Genomic DNA, 18,360 nt, shown 5'->3' with positions numbered 1-18,360 from the left:
ATGGAGTCAAAGGGGGAAGTGGGGTTTCGCTTGATCTTAGGTGTATTTTCAAGACAGTGATGAAGACACTGAGGTGAAATGGTGATCACGCCTCGGCATCTTCTATCTGGAACGCTTTGTAAGTTTGGCGAAATTGCTCGATCGTTTGAGTGTTCAAAGCAATGATGGTATTGAATCAAGGAAGGGATAAAATTGGAACAGTCCTATAGGGTATGTAAGATTATTTTGGGTAAGTCGGATATGTAATTGAGGGTGAAATAGGTGGGGAGATGAGATATGTTTCAGCTGTTTTCTTCTTAGTTCATGTACACAGAAACGTCCTTCGATGTCGTAGAAATGCAGCAGAAAAATGGGAATTTAGAATCATCTTACGTTAGTTCTTGCTATCATTGATCTTTATCATTCTCGGAAATGGGTTTTCCCTGAGTGGATATGAATCTCGCTCGAACAGCCCAGTATTCTACACATAGAGTATGACTTCCAACCTATCTGAAATGAAGTATGGGGGGAGATGAAGGTGGAGGTAGATGTAAAATTCACATGCTGCGACTAATGTTGGCGTCCAAGGAAATAGCAACAAGAGCCTCAGCGAATAACCGAAAACTGACGAGAATACTGAATACTGAAATCGATTGCTTTTGGTGAAGTATCTTTGTGTGATGGTACACTCCCGGTGAGGTACAGTGACGGAATGGGGCTATTGGGAAATTATGCTTACCTAATCGCATTATCTTTTCTTACTGTTCCTTATCGCAATCTACATGTGACCAGGCGTTTTGCGAGGTGAAGATTCGCGTGTTAAGCTTCCATCTCATCTCTTCTACTCTGTGCTGCCTATAAATCATTCCATCAATAAATGTCCGAACTGGTGGAACTACCACTCACCACTATTATCACCAAACAAAAAATATCATCATCGATATTCCTCTTGAATATTTCTGTAAATGTTATGGGTCGACAAGAAAGTGTCCTCAATTTACAACGATCAATCCCACTCTATTTACCATGTGGACTATAGAAAATGATGGAGACTTCTTTGACGGTAAATATCTATATTGGTACACAGTTCTACCAAAAACAATACTAAGATCCTGCAGGCAAAACGCGGTGGCTCGTTCCCGGGAAGAAATATCTCTTCGGTAGGACGGTTTCGGAAGGTTTGTTTGCCCGAATTCTTTGGCTTCTAACTCAGCTGATAAATGTAAAGATGGTCACTTCGCGATCGCCGACAAGTCAGTTTCAAGACAGCATCTGACGATAGAGGTTGGAGTTCCTGGTCCAGATGATTGTGTAAGTACACGCTAAGTCAGATCTAGAATCTATACTAATAACCTGATGAAGAGAAATCCTAAAAGCCGGTCAAAAGTCATTTTGAACGATCAAAAGACTAAAGCTGGTACCACGGTGAATGGAGAGCAAATCAAGGGTATTGAGGACTATGAACTCAGGAGTGAAAGTAATGAAATAATTATAGGAAGATCTAAGCATATATTCCGGTAAGAGCTATCCTTGATCCTTTTGACATGTGTGAGCGACGCTGAATTATGTAGAATTACCTGGTGCCCTGTTGCTTTATCATTCTCATTCTCTCCAAAAGAATTGAAGGCCAACCCTCTCGAAGCGCTTTATGCAACATTTGGTCCACTCGACGTAAAAGTTCTTACCGAATATGAACGTGATGTAACGTCTCATGTTGTTGTCAAAAAACGCAACACAGCCAAAGGACTTCGAGCTTTGATTAATGGAAAGTATATAGTGGATAATGATCCATTCATCAAAGCAATTGTTGATGCTACTTCGCCAGAACCAGATGGAACTTGTAGCTTGGAGAAAGATTTCAAAAACAATTTCCCAGATGCTGTTCAATATCTTCCCGAGCGCGGCACGGAACCTACAGACGAACCAGCAACATCTTATGCCCCTGATCTCTCGAGGCAAACTATGTTTGATGGTTATACCTTTGTTTTCTACGATAAAGCTCAATTTGAGACACTTCTAGCGCCCATCACGGATGGACGTGGAAAAGCATTATATCGTGAAGTTACACCTACACAAACTCCGGTGAATGACTTTGTAAGATATGTAAAGAATGTGGCAGGAGAGAAAGGGGTTGGTGAGTTTGAGGATGGAAGCGAGGGAAAGGGTGTTGTGGTTGTGGGCTTTTATCCCACAAGAGGTGAAGGTGTTGAATGGTTCCAAGACTTTGCTAGTCAAGTTGCTTTGGCTTTGGATCAACGACTCATATTACAAAGCGAGTTCTTGGATGCAGTACTCAAGACAGATGCAAGGTTATTGAGAAGATCTCTTGAAATAGAAATGTCTGGAGTCGTGGCTCCAGCTTCAACACCAGGTAAGCTTCCTTTGAATTCAACGGTGAATGAATTCACTGACAATCATAAGCCACATTTCCAAATACTGGTAGGCCAATTGAGGCGCCTGCTGAGTCCCATCCAATCTCACCCCCCAAGACTAACCCAGTTGCGACTTCTGAGTCCAATTCAGCTGGTGCTTCCTCAACAGCTCCTGCTCCCAAGGGTCCTATCTCGCAAGAAACTCAATTTCGAAGAGGTAGATCAAGAAGAGCTGTGACAAGTCGTTTCAGTGGTTTTGATGATGATGACGACGATGATCCTCCACCAGCACCGGTCTCTCTAGCTCCTATACCCGAAGCTATGGTAGTAGAACAAGATCTTCCCGAAGAATCCCAAGGTCTCTTTGTTTCTCAAGATCCTAATCGCGACGTTGATAATTACCGCGCAATGTCCCAGTCCGTGGAACCTGAAGAATCATCTCAACCGACACGGCGATCAACAAGAAAAAGGTCTGCACCCCCCATTGCGGAAGAAAAGTCATTCATGGATAGTTTCGCACCCACTACTGCATCCTTCAAGCGTCAACGTCGAGAAAGAGGTGAACCAACTCCTCCACCTCCTGTTATTAAAAAAGAAGTCGTAGCTCCCGAATCGGCAAAAAAGAAGGAAAAGAAAGAAGTCGATATCGAAGCCTTGGTAGCTCAGCAACGCGAACGTGCTGAAGCAGCTGCACAAGCCGAAGAAAAATCTTTGAAACAAGCTGTCTCAACAATCGACATCGAAGAGATGCGCAAACTAACTATAGTCGAGGATATGGAAGTTAAGCGATCTAAACCGGCACCTAAAACAACGAGGCACATGGATGAAGGTGAAAGATGGGATGATAAATGGAATGGAAGAAAGAACTTCAAGAAATTCAGAAGAAGAGGCGCAGAAGATGGACCAGTAAGAGCTCACGCTAGGGTCATCGTACCTCTTGAAGAATTCAAGAAAAGGGGCAATGGAAACGGCGACGAATATTGGGGTCTAGAAGGAAACGACAACGACACCCAACCCCGAAGAAACAAAGGCAAAGGAAAAGGAAAAGAAACACAAACGCAAACACAAGCAGAAATAGCAACCCCAGAAACACAAACACCCATCTCCTCCAAAGCAAAAGCTAAACCGAAATCAAAACCACAACCCCGAGAAATTAACTCGGAAAACGAAGATGAGGAATTACCTGAAAATCCTATGGATGCGCGTGCGTTAAGCGCAGAGGTGGAGATTATACCGGAATCGGAGGATGAGAATCAAGACCAAAATGGAAACCAAAACAACAATGGAAATGAAGACGACCCAGGAATCTTCCGCTCTCTAACCCCCGCATCCACAGGACGAAGTTCCCGAGCTTCGACGACGCAGAGAGAGAGTTTGAGGAGTAGTGGGTTGAGTTTGAGTGGGACAGGAAGGGAAAGGGAGGGCAGTATTGGTCTTGGGGTTGGGGCAAGTGGGAATAAAAGAGCGGCGGCGAGTTCGTTGGGGAAGGGGACGTCGGTTAAGAGGGTGAGGATGGGGGTGGGGGCTGGAAGTGGAAGTGGAAGTGGAAATGCAAGTGGAAGTGGAAGGAGGAGGGTGGTGGTGGAGGAGGAGGAGGATGAGGATAGGTTTGTTTTTAGGTAGGTGGGGATAGGAATGGGAGTGTGAAAATGGGGGGAGATAGAGAAGAGGGATGGTAGTGAATTTATAAGGGGAGTGGTTGTCGTTTAAATGTGTAGGTGGTTTGCTTAATGATTTGACCCGATCTGAGCGATCTGATCTGATCTGATCTAATTAATCTGGATTGGTAGATTCTACTGTGGTTGATCTTACTCTCTATATTCTAATTTATACTATACCTGAGAGTCATATTCATCTCTGTATGTATGTTTGTTTGTCTATATAATACATTGCTGTTCATGAAGCATCTACCTAGTATCTATACAGCCATGCTCATTTATGTAATAATCCAGGCAAATCTACTCTATCCATCTAATCTCCTATACTGCCGAAACCCATATATACACACATCACAAACCCTCCTCTTCATCACATACAAATCATTCTCTTTTTCTTCATCTTTTTCCACTTCCCTCACTAATCCATATCCTCCAACCCGCCCACCCCCTCAAACTCCTCTTCTCCAACACTAATCCCCACCAAACACGCCTCCAACATGCCCTCCCAATTAACCCACGGATGCACCTCCCCAAACAATCTGGTCCCATCTCTACCGGCACACTTTAGTAACTCTGGTTCGCCCCCCGGATGATACGGTAGATAGGGTGTGATATTATACACCTTGCCGCCAAGCACGGTCCACGCATCTTTCCCTTTCCTTCCGGTGAATTGTTTGAGCAGGGAGGGAGGCACGCGCAGGAGAGGAGTGGAAGGAGGGAGATTACGTAGGTTGGAGGTGGGGGAGGAGGTGAGACGCGCCCAGTCGAGGGGGGAGTGGTTGGGGGTGAGGAGAACCTTTTTGCGCGGTTTGGAGGGGATGGAGGTGTGGGTTGGTGGGGGGGCGAGGGAGGGGGCGGCGAGGGAGGAGGAGGGAGTGCGGTTAGGGAGGGGTGAGCGGTTGGGGAGGGGGCCGCGGGTGGGGGTGGGGTTGCTGAGAGTTGATGTTGTGGGCGTGGGTGTGGATTTAAAGGCGGGGAGAGGATTCAATCGTGGAGGGACTCGAGACCCGGTATTTGAAGCGCGCTGTGCGGAGTTTGCAGCGGGGAAAGAGGGGATTTCTGGTTCGGATTCGGATTCTAGATCTGAGGATGTGGATGGAGAATTCGTAGCGTCGAGCGAAAAGATGGGGATATTTGGGGTTTGCTGAGACGGTCGAGAAGCATGCGCGCGAGGAGTAGTTGGTGATGAGGGGGTTTTGGTTTGGGGTTTCGGGGTGGACGTGGGTTTTTTGAAAAGAGGAGGTGGTGGGGGCATGGCGGCGCGGTCGAGAGCTGCTTTGTTGGGGGGAGGAGAGGGTAGTTGTATTGATGGGGTTTGAGAAGGTTCGGATATTTGGAAGGTTGGCGCATTGGTTGTGATTGTAGTTGTAAATTTTTCTGCGGGCGCATTTATTGTGTGGTTTGATGATGATGATGATGATGATGATGATGATGATGATGATGGCGATATCGAAGATTTCTCTCCTCTGTCTCCTTTTTCCTTTTCCTGTTTTTCTACTCCTCTGATTCTCCGTGTCAAATCTTCTCTTTTCCCTTCTCTCTCTTTCCCATCTGCATCTCCACCTCGATTGCTATCTCCCTCCTGAATACTATTCCCCGCGCGCAAATTGAATCGCTCGAGAAAGGTCCACCATCCCGCAGGCGCATGTTTGTAGTATAGGAAGGAAACTGAGGCGATCAGGAGACCGAGTCCGAGAAGGACCATGGTATTATGAGGGAGTTATGGGATAGGGAATGAATGAATGGATGAATGGATAGACAAATGATTCAATGAATGTGTATTGAGTGAGTGTGTGATAGCAAACTCCTATGCTTTCTTGTACGTGCGAGTACTTGGAAATGTGATGATGAAAAGAGATACTCGAGTATGGATATCGTACAAATGGATTTGTAATTAATGACAATATCTCAGCCTTACTTTGAATATGGGTCACTCGTTTGTGGTGTAGTGTAGCCTTTCGGTAGTCGTTAGTGAGTGAAGGAGTGTGAGGAGTTTCGGTAACGCTATGGAATTTGCGGTCGGGTGGATTGTGGATTTGTGATTGGATGGATGGGATGGATGGATGGATGGGATGGGATGGGATTGGATATGATAGGTAGGGATTGGTTTATTATGCTTTGTGGTTTATGCTTTATATTACGATATTTGGGATTGGGATTGATATTTTATTATTATTTACTCTCTGTAAGGTTTATTATAATTCATTTGGTATTTTTGTTTACATGTATGTGTCTCTGTTTGTTATATCTATGTGTATATGATATGAACTATACACCTTTTATATAAAAATAATCCATCTCCTTTACTATAGCCATACGAGAGTACTACACAACATCCTCATAAGTATCTCCTCTCCCTAGCCATCTCACTGATATCGTTTTCACGAGACAATCGAGTCACTGCAGTGTTGTACATTGTACTCCGCTCCGTCACCCATCGCCCAGACCAGCCTACCAACTAAGCCTTAAACGTATGTACAACACCACTATGCATACACATAACAGGGGAATCCCTCATGGATTAGGTATAGACACGGTGGGAAAGGAATATCAAACAAGGAAGATGATCTTTACACACGCCTGGATATATCTGTGTCTGACTCTTGATGCACTTTTTGCTGTTCCCCATGATCTTCAAAGTTGTGTTTCTAGAACTAGAAGGGGGGGATGGGGGATGGGGAAGTTGCTTTGGATGGTTTAGTTGGTGGTTACTTGGATGAGTGCTGAGATGAGGGGTTATATCTCGTTCTTTGTTGGCACTGTCATCGTATTGAAGTATTGAAGTATTGAAGTGATCAAGGAAGTATCTATATGCCCTCATGCCCAGGTGATCACTCCATTCATTGCATGAATTTGCAATCTGAGTCCTCCGTATGAGAGATGAATTGAAGATATACGGAGTCATGAGAGAATCCATCTAACCGGGGCAAAGAATGGAATTATACACAGCTGGTATATCCATTCCACGTCAACGAATCTCTAGGATCTGCATAAGTAGTAATGATAGATATACAATAGAAGATGACTTGGAAAGACCTTGATATATGGAGTTCAGCTACTTACTAGCTATTATCTACCATCTAATTACTATCTAATTACTACTTACTACTTATTACTTAACTATTATCTACTTTTTATCATCTACTTATTATTATCTACTTATTATTATCTACTTATTATTATCTACTTATTATCATCTACTTATTATCATCTACTTACTATCATCTACTTACTATCATCTACTTACTATCATCTACTTATCACCTACCATCTAGACAATTTCCTTTAAAGTATCTGAATATCAACGAATAAAATTCAGAATAAGGAGGTCAATCTTGATGATTCTTAAATTATAAAGTACCAAATGTCTTACTCACAACCCAGACACTTATTAGTTTGACCAAAACGTTGCTCTTTTTCTCCTATACCCCGTCCGTGTATCTCATGATTTACCCTTATTACACAAACGTTGAACTTTTATTGCCCTTTTACACTTTTACCTTGCCCTTCCCGTACGTACAACAAGTAGTCAAATCCTCAAAGACATATAAAATGCATCTTTTCTCATAAAATTCAATTTAGATGGATATTCATGAGGTTTCAATTGTTCAATCAATGATTGTGGATATTCAAAAGCTCCTGCAATCCTTAATCCTTCTTATTCCTATGCTACTCGAGTATCTCAATCAATCCTCTTCATAGAGAACTCCTTTTTTATTATCGTTTATCAGTATTTCTACTTGAAAAAATAATAATAATATCACATTTCTATCTACTCGAGTATCCATCCATCCATTCATCTATCCATTCATCCCGTCATCATCTCTTTCATCCCATTCATTCGCTTGATACTAATGCAAATCGGCCGCCTTACTATCAGTGGTCCATCAACTACTTACTTACCACTTACCACTCACTCACTGCATCTACCCCGTCTCCAAAAAACAAAATCCATTCCTCCTTCACAATCAACCCCTCAAAAGTTCATACATTATACGCCATAGATCGTCTTTCTTATCGATTCTCTCCATTTACCATATAGTACAATAATGTCATAATGCGAGTGGTTTCGCAGAAAGATTCTGCGCCGTTGACTGCCAAAAGTGGTAATCCAAATATGCCTTCATACGATAAGACAACTCCCAATCGACCATTGGCACCAACTTTAAGTGCTTCTGCGAATAGAGGAAACAAACCCAAGACGCCATTAACTCCCAAAGTTTCGACAGCAAGACCGGCTTCAAGACAATCACGTCCAGAAAATACTACGCCAAATAATACAAAAGACGATTCATCGACTCTCGGTCCGATATCCATGAATGGTCACAATATAACCGCGAGATCAGGCACAAGAAAGACTCGATTTGATAGTATAAGTCATTCTCCATCAGGAACTCCCATACCTTCGGAAGGTCCTCGATTATACGATCCTACACAGAATGCGTCTGGCTTGGGTATTTCAGGGATGGAGAGGGATACAACGAAACGATCAAGTGTAGCATTCAGTCCTTCAAATTCAGAGTTAAATTGTTCACAATCATCACAATCCTCTGCCGACTCCAAATTCTTCTTTGCGAGTGATGTAAAACCACAGAGTCACAGTACACAACAAACAAAACCTGCGTTTACTAAAAAACCTTCCGCCTTCTTTCATGCCAATGGAGATAAAGTTCCCAAGAAACAACCACCTCGTTCTGGAGCATCGACCGTAGGATCAACTCTTGGAGAGGAAAGAGGTCATGCAAAGTTTTTCCATGCCAATGGTACACCGGAATTAGGACTATCGCCTTCACCACAATTTGCGCCTCCTCGCCCGAGTTCGGTTCTCTCAACTCATTCTCGAGTCGCATCTCCACGATTGGCAAATGCTACGACGACATCCCCTTCACAGCGACCCACGTCACCACAAAAATCAAATACTCAGTATGCCTCCATATCAACAGCCAGATCTCCAACCCCACTGGCTTCTCCTGTTTTACCTCGACCGAAAGCTGTGGTTCGTGGTCAATCGGCGAATAATATTACACAGTCAAGAAGGACAAGTGGAGATGGGGGGTATGGACATCAACGGAACACAAGCACAGGATCATCCATGGAGAGATTGGTATTGACAAGGAAGGTCTCATCAGGGGGTCATTCGACAGATGTGCCAAATCCAATAACAATCACAGAACCATCAAGTCCCGCCTCAATGTCACATGCAGATGAGATACCTGAAGGAGAGGAGGAGGAAGAGGATGAGGATGAGGAAAGTGAAGACGAGGAAGAGGAGGATGACGATGATGGGGAATCACTTTCCTCTGAAGACGAAGTAATAGAAGAAGTACTCAAAGCAGGAGGTTCGATAGAACGTATGAACGAATTAGCAGCCATCGCACGAAATGAAAGAAAGGTTTTAGATCTGGAGATTACAAACTCATCACTTGCCGCTATAAATCGAACTCTGGAACGAGAAATGAGGAGGCAGACGGCGGAACTACGAAGATATAAACGACTCAGTCGTTCGGGTCGATTATCTGTGGCCACAGGAGCTTCGTCACGTGCAACAAGTGGGACTTTGTCTGTTGTGGATGAGAGAGAGGGTAATGGCCTATCGGATATTAGTCAGGGGAATTCTGATCTGGAAGATGAGGAAGACGAAGAAGAAGAGGACCCATCTTCTGAAGAAGATCTCATTGATGCCGGGACATTAAGTCCTGGCGCGGTAGCCGAACATGATCTCAAACATCGAAAGAAAGACGAAAAAAGATTACGCCTCGACTTATCCAAACATCAACAACTACTAATCGACAGTCAAAAAATGAATCAAAGTCTCAAGAAATGTTTAGGCTGGACCGAAGAACTTATCAATGAAGGAAAAAGAGCATTAGAATATAAAGTTAAAACAAGCGATATAGAAACTCTCGCACCTCGCGTCTTGGCACCAGATGAACTCGACGATAATGATGTTGAAATGGATAATGAAGGCATGTCAGCAATTGGTGCAAGTCTTTTGAGAGAAGCGAGGAAAGCAGCAGCGGAACAAAAGGATAAGGCAAATAATCTTACGGTGCCAACGGAAACAGATGAACAATTGGAGGATTTAACACAGGATATTCAATTTGCGCTTTTTGCATCGGGGGAATCAAGTGAGATGCCAGTGGAGGAGAAGAGTGAGGAAAGACCGGAATTGGTACCGATTGCTCCGCCTACCAGTCCTTGGGTTTCGACTTTTACATCGAGATTGCAGACTCGTTCGTAGGAGGGGATAGAGGGGGGGATGAAGGGAAAGGGAAAAGAAAAGGGAGAAGATATCTTGTACGAATGAAAGAAAGAAGGAAGAAAGGAAAGAAAGACGTGCATAGCATAGCAAGCATATCACCACTCATAAATTTGCAATCCGTAATGCTTTTTTTTGCTTTGTTTTTCTCCACAGTCATGGTCTGGACTTGGACGTTGGGGGCTCTTAGGGAATGGGTTTTTTCAAGGGGTTAGGAGTTTGGGTGTACGTACATACATACATATATGGACTGGGTATGGCATTGCGAAGGGCGCTTTCCTCGCGATTTTATGTTTGGGATGGGATTTGGGTGGGATGGGATTGATTTGGTTTGGTTTGGGTCGAATGGATTTTGGGAGGGAAGGGAAGGGTTGATAAGGGTTGGAAAGAAAGGGAAGGGTCCAAGAAAGGGAAGGGAAGGAAAGAAGGAAAGGAAAGAAGGAAAGGAAAGAAGGGCAGGAAAGAAAGGAAAGGGAATGAAAGGGAATACTATTTTATTCGGATCAGGTTTTTGTGTTTTGTGTTTTGTGTGTGTATGTGTGTGTCATGTATGTGTATGTGTATGTCTTGTGTCTTGCTGTCTATATGTGCGTCTTTCTTGAACTCGTTTGATTGTATAGTGGATTGACTTTGACTTTGACTTTGACTTGATGCATTTTAAAAATATTCGATGAGATGAATAAATGAAGAGATATATAAACATCTATATACTAGCACTTATAAGATGAGAGAGAGATAGGGGGGGTATCAACAATTTTTATATGAAAAATAACAATTTTACTTTACTTCACTATGATATTATGATATTACATACGATATTAATCTTCCCAATTTCTTTCCTTCTCCCCTCTCTTACTTCTCTTTTGATCCCCGTATTTGTTCTTTTCATTTACCGAATCGAATGACTGATTGATTGAATGCCAGATTGATTGCAAATCCCTCCATTCTCGTCCAAAGCCGTAAATCTCAATTCAAATCTCACGATCCGATATCGATTTCCCGTAGACTCGTATGTTGACAACACCTCGACTTTGAACTAATCTTCTCGAATCGCGATCCATCGGCATTTGAGTATGTTTCAATCTATTGATTCACCATCCCTCTTATCCCATCTCCTCCCATCACAACTCCACGCCTAACCATACTTCTTCTCGAACTTTTTCAAAATTCCCGTAACGCCCTTCTCCAACCTCCCTGCGTTATCTTCCAATCGACCTCTTGGTCCTTTATCCTTTCCATCTTTCTTGTCGTCGCTCTTCTTCCCCTTTCCGCTTCCCTTTCTTTTAAGCTTCGCTTCGATTTCTGTGGGTCTGTAGACTTGTTGGTGGATGCTGTAATCATTGGCTGTCATCAATGGTTGACCAGCACTAGTTTGCGCGCCAGTATAAGTGTAGTTTGCGAAGCCTCCTGGAGGGGAGAGAGGTTGGAGACCGGGGGCTGGAGAGGAAAGAGGAGGATTTTGATGTTGGGGGGCGAAACCGGGAGAAAAGAGACCGGGGGTGGGTAGGTTATGTGTTGCGTAAGAGGGAGTGGAGGGGAAGGTTGCGTATTGGGTTGTGGGTTGATTGGGGGAGATAGGGGGAGAGGAGTAGGCGGGAGGAGCGGGGCCAGTAGGAGTTGGGAGGGGTGGAGTGCTGTCGGTAGGGGGTGGTGCGAATGTGTTTGGCGAGTTTGCAGCGGGTGGAGGTGCGAATGAAGGGGGTTGGGTTGCGAACTGTTGAGAAAATGGAGAGCGAAGTCCGGATGTAGGTTGAACGGAGCCGGAGAAATAGTTGGAATTCGGAGGGGTATTGGTATGTTGTGGTGGGGTTGCTCCAGAGAAGCTTCCTTGTCCGTGCGCCGGCTGGTGAGGTGGAGACATCATAGGGAAAGTTTGCTGTCTTTGGAATTGTGGTGGTGGAGCAGGTGTGGAAAAGCTTGAATGTTGCTGAAATTGTGAAGGTGGAGAGAATTGTCCATGATCAGAAGTTGCAGCGTGAACAAGTGGATTTCCCGCTCCATCTTCTGGCGGAGGTGTCTTTTCTCGATGCTGAATAGCTTCGGGAGCAGCTGGTGCAGCTGGATTATATGCCATTGGTGCAAAAGTAGCAGGAGCTTGTGATGGTTGGCTGGGGGGATTTGGCGGCCCAGGAAATGAAACATTAATAGCAGCTGGAGGAGAAGTTCGAGATGTCTTGGTTCTACCATGATGATATGAAGGGTCCAAGATAGCTACGTTTTCCAATTGCTGAACTATTGGACTCATATCGTCTGCGTGAGATGGTGGTGGTGCTGGCTCATCCTCAATCGTAATTTGATGCTGAGGTAGAACTCTCCGCACTCCATTCACAAAATTAAGTGCATCTTCTTTATTCCAGAAGTAGAGATCAATAGTGTGAAGTCTGTACATGTACTTGGTCTCGTTTCGAGGATCAAAAGTTGGCAAATGCCATTCTTGGGCACCAATTGGACTATTTCTTTGCTGTCCATTTGGTCCATCTATAGTCAGAGTGACCAATGTGGTATGCTTATAGGAATATTTGACATGAGCAGAATCAAGATCTGGTGATTATGGTATCAGTAAATGTGACCTATGCTTTTATCTCGCATGTGTATAACTTACGACCAGTGAAAGCATCTTGATCCGGAGTACCGGCATTGTTAGCTATTTCAAGTCGAGCTCTTCTCTGTCCTGCATTTTCGAAAAGATAGACATATGAACCTTTATCAAATCTGTGATGAGGAGGTTTGACTGTTGGTGGACCATAGTAATAATGTATATCTGCGAACCTATCGAGGGTTGGATCAACAACTTGTCTATAGACATTTGAGAGCTCTTACTTACAAAGTAGCTGCGAGATCTTCCCCTGGTCTTACTGCCATTTTATCGACCTGCGATTATTGATAGCTTCAGAGATGGTAAAGAAGTGAAGTCAAACGCTTTCTTGCGCGACAAGAGAACAATACAAAAAAGAAAGAGAGAAAAATTATATTGAGAAGAAGAGAAAGGGAAGAGAAACAGAAAGAGATTAGACTTATTCTTATTATACAATATTTCATACCAAGCTACCTGCGGCATGGGGGGTTGAGTGCCATGTCGGCGGCAAGCTGCATGAAGTGAGAACCAATGAGGGGTGGAATTGAGGTGATGGAAAGTTCATGCCTTAGAACCTTATCGCGATTAGATAAGGCAAAAATAAATTATTTTGGTTTTTGGCTTCATTAGGAAGTAGAACGAGTCGAACAATTTCAAGCTGTTCCAAGGTTATATGAATCTATTTCGAGGGTGCAATTATTGAATCTGCGAACGTAAGTCCTGCGAAATCTTGACCGTAGCAATTGAATCACATTTTCAAAAAAAACTATCTAATATTCCTCTCAGAATCTCATCTACTCTCCACTTGGAAGAATATAACCCCGATAAATCGCACCAATTGTGCCCGCGTGGGCTTGCGAATTCGTCTTAGAGACTCCCAATCCCCATCATGTCTCTCGTCACTCTCTCTCACGTAGCATCACATCTTCAAAATGCCTCTAAAGCCCGACTTGGGCTTACTTCGGTCCCCTCCTCGAACATGATTCTTACTCTCATGCTCGGTCTCCAATCCTCTGGATTCCTCTCTTCGGTCACCCGTGGTGGCATCACACCTCCTCCTATGGATGAATTATCCACATATGTACCAGAACCTGTTACGCAGCGAAATATCTCGACAAGGAGGTTATGGTTAGGAATGAAGTACTGGAACAATGAGCCGGTCTTGAGTGAAATGTCGATGATCAGTAAGCCTACAAAGAGAATTTGGATGGATGTGGAAGGGCTCTCAAAGATTGTGAGAGGCCAGGACGCGAACTTTGTGCAGGGTTTGAGAAGACCGGGAGAGTGTATCTATATCAGCACATCGAGTGGAATCTTGGAAGCAAGAGAATGTGTAGAAAGGAGGGTGGGTGGTATGCTTTTATGCAGAGTCGTGTAGGTGATGATGATCAGGAAAATGTGTAAAATTACAGGGCATGATCATTTGTGGGAGTTCAACAAGTGTACAAAAAAGTTACTGGGTTTGCTCAAAAAGCTAGACCATTAACGGCTCGGGTGATGAATTTCGATTCCATACTTCAAAAAGGATAAATTATTGCGTTGACCCAAAAAGTATTATCTACTTCTGCGATCCTTCAATGGAACAAAGTACAACGCCTGAACATAGATCGCCTTGTTATTACTATTATTGATGCGGGGTTCAACCCCTCATTCATCGCATTGATATCCAGACGTGCCCAAGAAGCGCTAGGAAATGGCAGCTGAGTCTATTGTATATAACTCAGCAGGTTGTGGGATTGCTAATTTAATACCTCTCAATCATCCAATTTCTTCTCTGCTCATCCTTCATACTGTTCATAAGCTCCAATTCACCTCGTTTCATCGCAATATATGTGACCACCACGGCCTCACCGAGTATCTTGTACATACCTTGGTCGATTCTAAGAGCGGTAAGTGCCTCCTCCAAAGTACAAGGCAACATTTCTTCGATATTGTAGACATCTCTATCTGCTTGGCTCAATTTGGCAGGGTTCATGTCGCAGTCAAGCCATGTCATCTTGTCTTTTGAAACCACGCCTTCTACACCTGCACCAATGATAGCTGATAAAGCCAAGTAAACATTGGCAAGGCCATCCATACATCTCAACTCCCAATGCGATCCATCGATTTTACGCAAGGCGGTTTCTCGATTTTGAGTACCCCAAGTCACCCATGTACTACCGGCCCAACCACGAGCTGCAAGCATACGATCATAGCTGGCAGGATTACCATAGGTGAAAGCCGTAATTGCGCGAAGATGTTTCAGTATTCCCGCATAGAAATGAGTATACGTTTGTTCTTTCTCTCCTTCCGGGGTTGGTATGGATAAGTGAACATGTGCTCCCGTGCCCATTTTGCTGGGCAGAGGTTTTGGGTGCAATGTCGCACGCCATCCATGAGTTTGTGCAACTGCGGCAATGATCTCTCGAGTCTGTAAAAGTATATCTGCAGCCTCAAGAGGTGCGCAAGCAGGCAAGACAAACTCAAATTGACCAGTTGCTGATTCTGGATGCCACTGCTCGAGATCAATACCAGCATCGGAAAGTTTCTCGATTATCTCATCCATAACATTTATTACAGCGGGAGATAGTGCGTTATTAGATCCCCAGCAATGAGAGTCCGAACCTGGAAGCGGAACATAAACGTGGGTATTGTCTTCGTTAAGTGTCCCTTTCATGAATATAACTTCAATCTCAAAGCCGACAAGAAACTCGAGTCCGTGATTCTTCGCTCTGTTCACTATATTCCGAAGATTAGTTCGTGGGCATACATCAAGTGGCGAATTGTCAGAATTTCGAAGCTCTCCCTGTGCCGAAGCATACCCATGACATGGACCGGGTCGCATAGAAGAGGGGACTGCGGTTAAAAGCCTAGATACACCTCTGGGAGAGACTGAATCAATCCGATGATCGACTGGCGTGAGAGTTAAACTACTATTAGTGATACCAATAGAAACATCAACCTTTTCGTCGCAAAGAAGATTACGGACACGTTTGATTGGTAAAATCCGTAGTCGAGTAATGGAGCAGTAGTCGACATATTGTACACGCAGAAATTTAATTCCCGGGTGTTGTGCCATGAAGGATTCAAATAATTCCAGATCTGATGGATTTTCTGAAATGTCTGCATGACTGGTGCTCTTGTTCCCATTGGTTCCATTGGTTCCGTTCATTGTATTTCTTCCGTTAACCCCATTGGTTCCATTGATTATATCAATGGTGCAGATACCGTTTGTGTGGTAGACGTCTTTGGTACCGTTAACCCCATTGACCAATGTAGTCTCGTCCAATCCATTAAGAGATTGATCAACATCCTTTATTTTCATAGGCCTCAATTTTGACTGGAGGGCATACAGCTGATTAGATGTGTTGAAGAAAATATTCTCAACGACTTCAACAGCCTGTTGAACAGTCAATGCTTTCTTAGTGACATATTCGACGAGGACCTGGAGACCATCAGTATCATTGGATATATGCCACGTTCCTAACTGATTGTGAGAAATCTTACTCTTTCAAAAGCTTCACGAGATTGAATTTGTGCGAGTAAATACGTTTCTGGAAAATCATGCCCATCTGAGCTCCACACAATCTTCTCCGTAGGACAAAGCTCCAGAAGATCGCGAATAACACCTTCTTGACCATCCTGGCTTACACAAGGAAACACTTCACCAATGTCAACATACACATTTGAGTGTATGGTAGCTAAGTATCCCGCTTCCTTCGTCCATGGATAACAAGAATGTACTAAAACGATTGGAACATCTGAATACTCACGAATGAAGTCTTCTAGATGTGATGGCAAAGAGCGAGTGAGAGGTAGTTCATCATCGCCTAAACTAGTGTGGAACTGAATTGGCTTCTTGTGGGAACTTTCGGATTCTCGGATGAGTAAAGCTGTCATGTGAATGATCCAGGAGTTCAAAATTTGGCCATCGAACCCTTTGAAGCGAATATGACCCTCGTTCTGTGGTTTCCAAATACATTGCATCAAGGTCGATTTTATCAGTTCGAGGGGACAGACCCAAGCAATATCAAGCTTTGGTCTATAACAGATGGCTGATATAAAGCCGACAACATCGGTATCGGAAATCGCATCATTTATACCCTTTTGAAGCTCCTCGACCACTGAGTTAAAGAACTTATCTTCAGAGATAGCGAATAACATGATGTTCTGATTCACTATGTCTGCTGCAAGACTTTCAATCCTTACTATCCTCTTGCACTTACCTATGGCAGCCAAGATTAGCTGAGCGTTGGATAGGTAGATACGTACCGTATCGAGGTGACACAGCATCTATACGAGAGCGGGGAAATATAAAGATACTGACTTCTTGTTGAGCTGCCATGCAAAAAATAGTCGAAAGTTTGATTTTCCGTACTCAAACAATCAAGAAGAACTGTTTCAATCCCTTTCAGACATTGTTTGATCCACGCATCGCCTAGCTTTTCGTTCTCTTTTTCAATGGCTTCCAAGACATCGTTCCATGTTGGGGGACAACCGAGAATATCTGCAAGTTGATTTGTAGCTCGAATGTGTGCCAAAGTTGAACGAGAAGCTTTTAGAGCGTCTCCATTGCCTTTGGTAGTAATGCCTAGTAAGGAATGTCTGGTCTTGGATGAAGGAATCAGTAATGGCCGTGCGCGGCTGTCAATTAATGGAGTGGTACGAATGGCCCTAACAAGTCGCTCCATTTTCAGCGAGAGAGAATTATAAATTAGTTGATGAGTATTGGATTACTTCAATTGTTTGCAGATTTTTGAGAGTTTATAAATAGGGAGAGGAGAAGGACAAGAGATTTCCCCTCATTCCCCTCATATTAATAAAAGTCATGGCATGTAGTTCAATGACGCCTTCAAAGTTCGGTCACCTATTTGGATGCGGGGAATAAACAATTGTATGCTCCATTGATAGACTTGCATGGCGGCAATATAGAAAATTGCGAGAGGCGTATTGTTGCATATGATTGTAGGTACTAAAATGCACGGGAAGTCCTCAGCTGGAGTTTGAAATGTGTTGGCACGTCTGAGTGATACGGAGGTCGATCAAAATATGGGGATAGCTTCAAATTTAGAGAATTGGTAGGAGCACATCACACAAACGGCCTGAAGTATGGATGTAAGATTACCGACTGCTTACGTCTCAAGCGACAAGACTTCGTCAATGCCTTAGGCACTAACTTGAATGTACTGTACCGAACTCGGCTCGGCTCGACTAGCCGTCCAGATTAGTCAAGCCGCTCAGAGCGGCGAGTTGTAACCTTTACCACTTGAAGTCACACTTATTATTACATTTCATCTGGCTTTTTTTTTATCTCCCTACTTCTCACCCTTTTTCTCACTCGCAACATTCGATTCGACGAATTCGATTTTCCTGTCCACAGTAGCACGGATAATTGTTCATTCAGCTTACGCCTGTATGTGGAAGCCCTTAGAAATCAGCAAGCAGCCTGCCAAGTCAGTGGCTGTTGTGTTGTCAATACATAATCTTAAACTTCGAATTGTCCTTTCCTGGGAGGTGAGTGCGCGATCAAAAGAAAAT

The 18,360-nt window shown here is 43.7% G+C and overlaps 6 protein-coding genes across 6 annotated transcripts; 3 read left to right on the top strand and 3 right to left on the bottom strand.

Annotated features, from left to right (window-relative positions):
* Positions 1–1,005: 1,005 nt before the first annotated feature.
* EAE98_003071 (uncharacterized protein) lies at positions 1,006–3,974 on the top strand (the record flags this gene model as incomplete). Its single annotated transcript, XM_038950691.1, has 6 exons — positions 1,006–1,042; positions 1,098–1,157; positions 1,208–1,290; positions 1,342–1,496; positions 1,551–2,350; positions 2,401–3,974. The coding sequence occupies 6 exons, from the start codon at positions 1,006–1,008 to the stop codon at positions 3,972–3,974; spliced, it is 2,709 nt and encodes a 902-aa protein (XP_038813220.1).
* A 453-nt stretch (positions 3,975–4,427) lies between these two features.
* On the bottom strand, positions 4,428–5,714 carry EAE98_003070 (uncharacterized protein; the record flags this gene model as incomplete). The annotated part of the gene is made up of 1 exon (XM_038950690.1): positions 4,428–5,714. The coding sequence occupies one exon, from the start codon at positions 5,712–5,714 to the stop codon at positions 4,428–4,430; it is 1,287 nt and encodes a 428-aa protein (XP_038813219.1).
* Positions 5,715–8,066: 2,352 nt separating this feature from the next.
* EAE98_003069 (uncharacterized protein) lies at positions 8,067–10,250 on the top strand (the record flags this gene model as incomplete). The annotated part of the gene is made up of 1 exon (XM_038950689.1): positions 8,067–10,250. The coding sequence occupies one exon, from the start codon at positions 8,067–8,069 to the stop codon at positions 10,248–10,250; it is 2,184 nt and encodes a 727-aa protein (XP_038813218.1).
* Positions 10,251–11,006: 756 nt separating this feature from the next.
* Positions 11,007–13,337, bottom strand: EAE98_003068 (uncharacterized protein). Its single transcript, XM_038950688.1, has 3 exons — positions 13,093–13,337; positions 12,871–13,037; positions 11,007–12,809 (listed from the first exon to the last, which is right to left on the bottom strand). The coding sequence occupies exons 1-3, from the start codon at positions 13,128–13,130 to the stop codon at positions 11,404–11,406; spliced, it is 1,611 nt and encodes a 536-aa protein (XP_038813217.1). The 5' UTR covers positions 13,131–13,337; the 3' UTR covers positions 11,007–11,403.
* Positions 13,338–13,732: 395 nt separating this feature from the next.
* On the top strand, positions 13,733–14,221 carry EAE98_003067 (uncharacterized protein; the record flags this gene model as incomplete). The annotated part of the gene is made up of 1 exon (XM_038950687.1): positions 13,733–14,221. One exon carries the CDS (start codon positions 13,733–13,735, stop codon positions 14,219–14,221), a length of 489 nt encoding a protein of 162 aa, XP_038813216.1.
* Positions 14,222–14,587: 366 nt separating this feature from the next.
* On the bottom strand, positions 14,588–17,513 carry EAE98_003066 (uncharacterized protein; the record flags this gene model as incomplete). The annotated part of the gene is made up of 3 exons (XM_038950686.1): positions 14,588–16,267; positions 16,330–17,048; positions 17,150–17,513. The coding sequence occupies 3 exons, from the start codon at positions 17,511–17,513 to the stop codon at positions 14,588–14,590; spliced, it is 2,763 nt and encodes a 920-aa protein (XP_038813215.1).
* Positions 17,514–18,360: the final 847 nt, after the last annotated feature.

This window comes from Botrytis deweyae (assembly GCF_014898535.1).
Source record: "Botrytis deweyae strain B1 chromosome Unknown BDEW_005, whole genome shotgun sequence".
Taxonomy (NCBI): domain Eukaryota; kingdom Fungi; phylum Ascomycota; class Leotiomycetes; order Helotiales; family Sclerotiniaceae; genus Botrytis; species Botrytis deweyae.
This window is presented reverse-complemented; position numbering and strand designations above follow the sequence as displayed.